Below are 4338 nucleotides of genomic sequence, written 5' to 3' on the forward strand. Positions count from 1 at the left end.
CGCGCGCCCCCGCTCGCGCGCAGCCGCGCGGCCACGTGACCAGCCGCGGGGGCGGGGCCTCCTCCTCCTCCTCCTCCTCCTCCTCCCGCCCCCGCCGGGCCCCGCCCCCCCGCGCGCCGATTGGCCGGGCGGCGGGGCCGGCTGTGCGCACGGCACGTGTCACGCGCTCGCCTCCCCCGCCACGTGACCCGCCCGCCCACGTGACCCTTCCCCCCTCCCCCTTCCCTCCTTTCCCCTCCCCCCCCCCCTCCCACCCCCGCGGCCGCTTCCGGCGCGCGCTCTGCGCGGTGACGTCAGAGGGGGGCGGGGCCGGCGGGGCACGTGGGGGCGCGCGGCGGAGCGGCGGGTACGGGGCGGGAGCGGCGGGGGGGGGGGGAGGGGGGCACCGGGAGGGGGCGGGGCTTGGCCGGGAGGGGGCGGGGCCTCGCGGCGCCGCTCTTCCGGGGGGCGGGGCCTGCAGCGAGCCCCCGCGCGCCATGAGGCCGGCCCTGGGCGTGAGTGTCGCAATACGGGGGGGAGGGGTATCGCGATAGAGGGGGGAGATCGCGAGGGGGGGAGGGGCGCGGGGGCATCGCGGGTCGGGCACGGCGGGGGGGGGGGGGGGGGGGGGGGGCTGCGTGGGACCGGGGGGTTATTGCGATATGGGGGGGTGTTGTGCAGGCAGGTGTTGTGAGCGGGTATCGCAATATGGTGGGCGTCGAGAGGTGAGTGTCGGGACACCGTGGGTGTCGCAATGCGCTCGGTATCGTCGTGGGGCTGGGGTGGCTATCGCGACATGGCAGATATCGCGACACGGTGAGTATCGCAGAGCGATTGCTGGGTACCACAGAATGGTGGGCGTCATGGTGCCATGGCCTGGTGTCACAACAAAGGTGTCACGACATGCGGTGTATCGTGACATGCCAGGCGTCGTCATATGTCTGTTACCACAGCATCGTGCTGTGTATCACGACATGCCAGGCATCATGACACACTGGGTATCGCGACATGCCCGGTATTGTAGCATGTCAGATGTTCTGCAGCATGCCTGGTATCGCGATATGCCAGGTATCACGACATGGTGGGTGTTGTAACGTGTCAGATACTCTGGGATGTGATGTGCTGGGTGTCTCGATGTACCAGCTGTCGTGATATGCTGGGTATCGTGACATGGAGGTGTCATAACGTATCAGATGCCATGCAGTATGCTGGGTACTGTGACGTGCCTGCTGTCGTGACATGTTAGGTATCATGACATGCTGGCCATCAATGGCAGGTATCATACCCTGCAATACATATCACGACATTCCAGGTATCGTGACATGCCAGGTGCCACACCATTGGGTATCGCGACATGCCAGGCATGGTGAGGTTCCAGGTGTCATGACATGCTGGGTGCCTTAACCTTGGGTATTGCGACATGTCGCGTATGGTAAGATTCTAGGTATCGTGACGTGCCAGGTGCCTTAATGGGTATCATGATGTGGTGGGTATCATGGCATGCCAGGTATCATGACGTGCTGGGCACGGTGAGATTCCAGATATCACGACATGCCAGGTGCCGTGATGAGTATCGCAACATGCTGGGTATCACGATGCAGTGGGTATTGTGACATGCTGGGTATCATGATGCAGTGGGTATCACAACATGCCAGGTATCGCGACGTGCAAGGCATGGTGAGATTCCAGGTATCGTGACACTCTGGGTGCCATAACATTGGGTATCGCGACATGCCGGGTATCGCGACAAGCCAGGCACAGTGAGATTCCAGGTATCGTGACACAGCAGGTGCCATAACCTTGGGTATCACAACATGCTGAGTATTGCAACATGATGGGTATCGTGATGTAGTGGGTATCACGACATGCCAGTGTTGCAACACGGTGGGTATCGTGACGTGCGTATTGCAATGTGCCACATGTTGCAACATGTCGGTATCATGACATACCAGCTATCACAGTGTAGTGGGTATCACAGCATGCTGGTATTACGACATGCTGGGTATTGTGACATGCTGGTATCACGACATGCCGGGAATCACAATGTAGTGGGTATCGTGACATGCCGGTATTATGACACACTGGGTATTGCAACATGCTGGTATCATGACATGCCGGGTATCACGATGCAGTGGGTATCATGACATGCCAGTATTATGACACACTGGGTATCATGATGTGCTGGTATCATGGCGTGCTGGGTATTGCGATGTGCTGGTATCGCGACATGTTGGTATCACAACATGCCAGGTATCACAGTGCAGTGGGTATCGTGATATGCCAGTATTATGGCATGGTGGGTATCGTGACATGCTGGTATTGCGACATGCCAGTATTATGACACGCTGGGTACTGTGACATGCTGGTATCGCGACATGCTGGGTATTGCAATGTGCCGGTATTGCGACATGTTGGTATCATGACATGCCAGGTATCACAATGTAGTGGGTATTGTGACATGCTGGTATCACGATGTGCTGGGTATCGCAACATGTCGGCTATCATGATGTAGTGGGTATCACGACATGCTGGTATCACGACGTGCTGGGTATCACGACGTGCCGGGTATCGCGACATGGCCATATCGCGACGTGTCGCTGTGCCCGCAGGCGGTGGCGCTGGCGCTGGTGACGGTGACGTCGGTGCCGCTGCTGCGGGCTCTGGGTCGCCGCCTGCTCGCCATGGCCGACACCGGCGCCGCCTTCGAGCCCGGCAGCGTCGTGGCCGCGTTCGTCACCTGCCCCAACCAGGGCGTGGCCACGCAGCTCGCCAGGTGGGGACACCGGGGGGGGCTTGGGGACACCGGGGGGATACCGGGGGGGGCTTGGGGACACCATGGGGACACCGGGGGGGGGCTTGGGGACACCAGGGGGACACCAAGGGGACAATATGGAGAGGGGTTGGGGACACCGGGGGGACAATATGGGGACATCAGGGAGGGGATGGGGACACGGGGGGGACAATATGAGGACAATGGGAGGGTATGGGGACACTGGGGAGGGGTTGGGGACACCAGGGGGACACTGGGGAGGGGTTGGGGACAATGGGGGGGCAATATGGGGACACTGGGGAGGGGGTGGGGACACCACATGGCCAAGTGGGGGACAATATGGGGACACTGGGGGAACAATGTGGGGAGGGGTTGGGGACACCAGGGGGACACTGGGGGGGCGATATGGGGACACTGGGGAGGGGTTGGGGACACTGGGGGTGACAAGGTGGGGACACCAAGGAAGGGATGGGGACACTGGGGGGACAATATGGGGACATCAGGGAGGGGATGGGGACACTGGGGAGGGGGTGGGGACACCATGGGGACACTGGTGGCCAGGCAGGGGACACCAGGGGAGGGCTGGGGGGGGGACACGGTATGGGGGGGGGGAGGTGACACCAAGGGGACAGCGCGGTGACCGTGCGGCGCCCAGGGCCATGGTGGAGAAGAAGCTGGCGGCCTGCGTCAACGTCCTGCCACATGTCACCTCCGTGTGAGTGGGGACGGGGGGGGGGGGACATGGGGACATGGGGGGGGCGTGGGGACGGGGGGGGTGTGGGGACATGGGGGGGGCGTGGGGACATGGGGGGGGGGTGTGGGGACATGGGGGGGACATGGGGATGGGGACACGGGGACGTGGGGACATGGGGATGGGGATATGGGGACATGGGGGGACATGGGGACACTGGGGGGGGGGGCATGGGGACACTGGGGGGGACACCAGGACATGGGGGGGGTACACGGGGACACTGGGGGGGGACAAAGGGACACTGGGACATAGGGACATGGGGACATTGGGGGGGGGGGACATGGGGATGTGGGGGTATAGGGACACGGGGGGGGGGACATAGGGACGTGGGGGGGGACATGGGGGCACTGGGGGGGACAAGGGGATACTGGGGGGGACACGGGGGGGATGTGGGGACACCGGGGGGGACATGGGGGGACATGGGGGGGGACACGGGGACGGGGGGGGACATGGGGGGGGACACAGGGACATGGGGGGGACCTGGCCATGCCCCCCTTTTGCCCCCCCCATGCAGCTACGAGTGGAAGGGGAAGCTGGAGGAGGACAGCGAGGTCCTGCTGGTGAGCGGTGTCCCCAAACGTCCCCAAACGTCCCCAAAAGTCCCCAAATACCCCTAAAAATCCCCAAATACCCCTAAAAGCCCCCAAATCTGTGTCCCCCCCCCCAGATGATCAAAACCCGCAGCTCCAAGGTGCCGGCGCTGGCGGAATTCGTGCGGTGAGTGACGGGGCGGGGGGGGGGGGGTGGGGACATTTGGGGACATTTGGGGACATTTGGGGACATTTTGGTCCCCCCCCTGACCCCCCCCCTCCGTGTCCCTGTCCCCCCCCCAGGTCCT

At 63.3% G+C, this 4338-nt stretch overlaps 1 protein-coding gene across 1 annotated transcript; it reads left to right on the forward strand.

Moving 5' to 3' along the window:
- The first annotated feature begins 450 nt into the window (after positions 1–450).
- LOC309891417 (protein CutA-like) lies at positions 451–4237 on the forward strand. The gene is made up of 5 exons (XM_082785788.1): positions 451–494; positions 2589–2752; positions 3405–3464; positions 4015–4060; positions 4168–4237. The coding sequence occupies exons 1-5, from the start codon at positions 477–479 to the stop codon at positions 4219–4221; spliced, it is 342 nt and encodes a 113-aa protein (XP_082641914.1). The 5' UTR covers positions 451–476; the 3' UTR covers positions 4222–4237.
- Positions 4238–4338: the final 101 nt, after the last annotated feature.

The sequence above is a fragment of the Aythya marila genome, assembly GCF_965140915.1.
Source record: "Aythya marila genome assembly, contig: HAP1_HAP1_SCAFFOLD_1139, whole genome shotgun sequence".
Classification (NCBI taxonomy): domain Eukaryota; kingdom Metazoa; phylum Chordata; class Aves; order Anseriformes; family Anatidae; genus Aythya; species Aythya marila.

Coding starts and splice junctions, on each gene's coding strand:
- LOC309891417 (XM_082785788.1), top strand. Junction 3,465..4,014: donor CTGCCACATGTCACCTCCGT/GTGAGTGGGGAC, acceptor CCCCCCATGCAG/CTACGAGTGGAAGGGGAAGC. Junction 4,061..4,167: donor AGGACAGCGAGGTCCTGCTG/GTGAGCGGTGTC, acceptor CCCCCCCCCCAG/ATGATCAAAACCCGCAGCTC.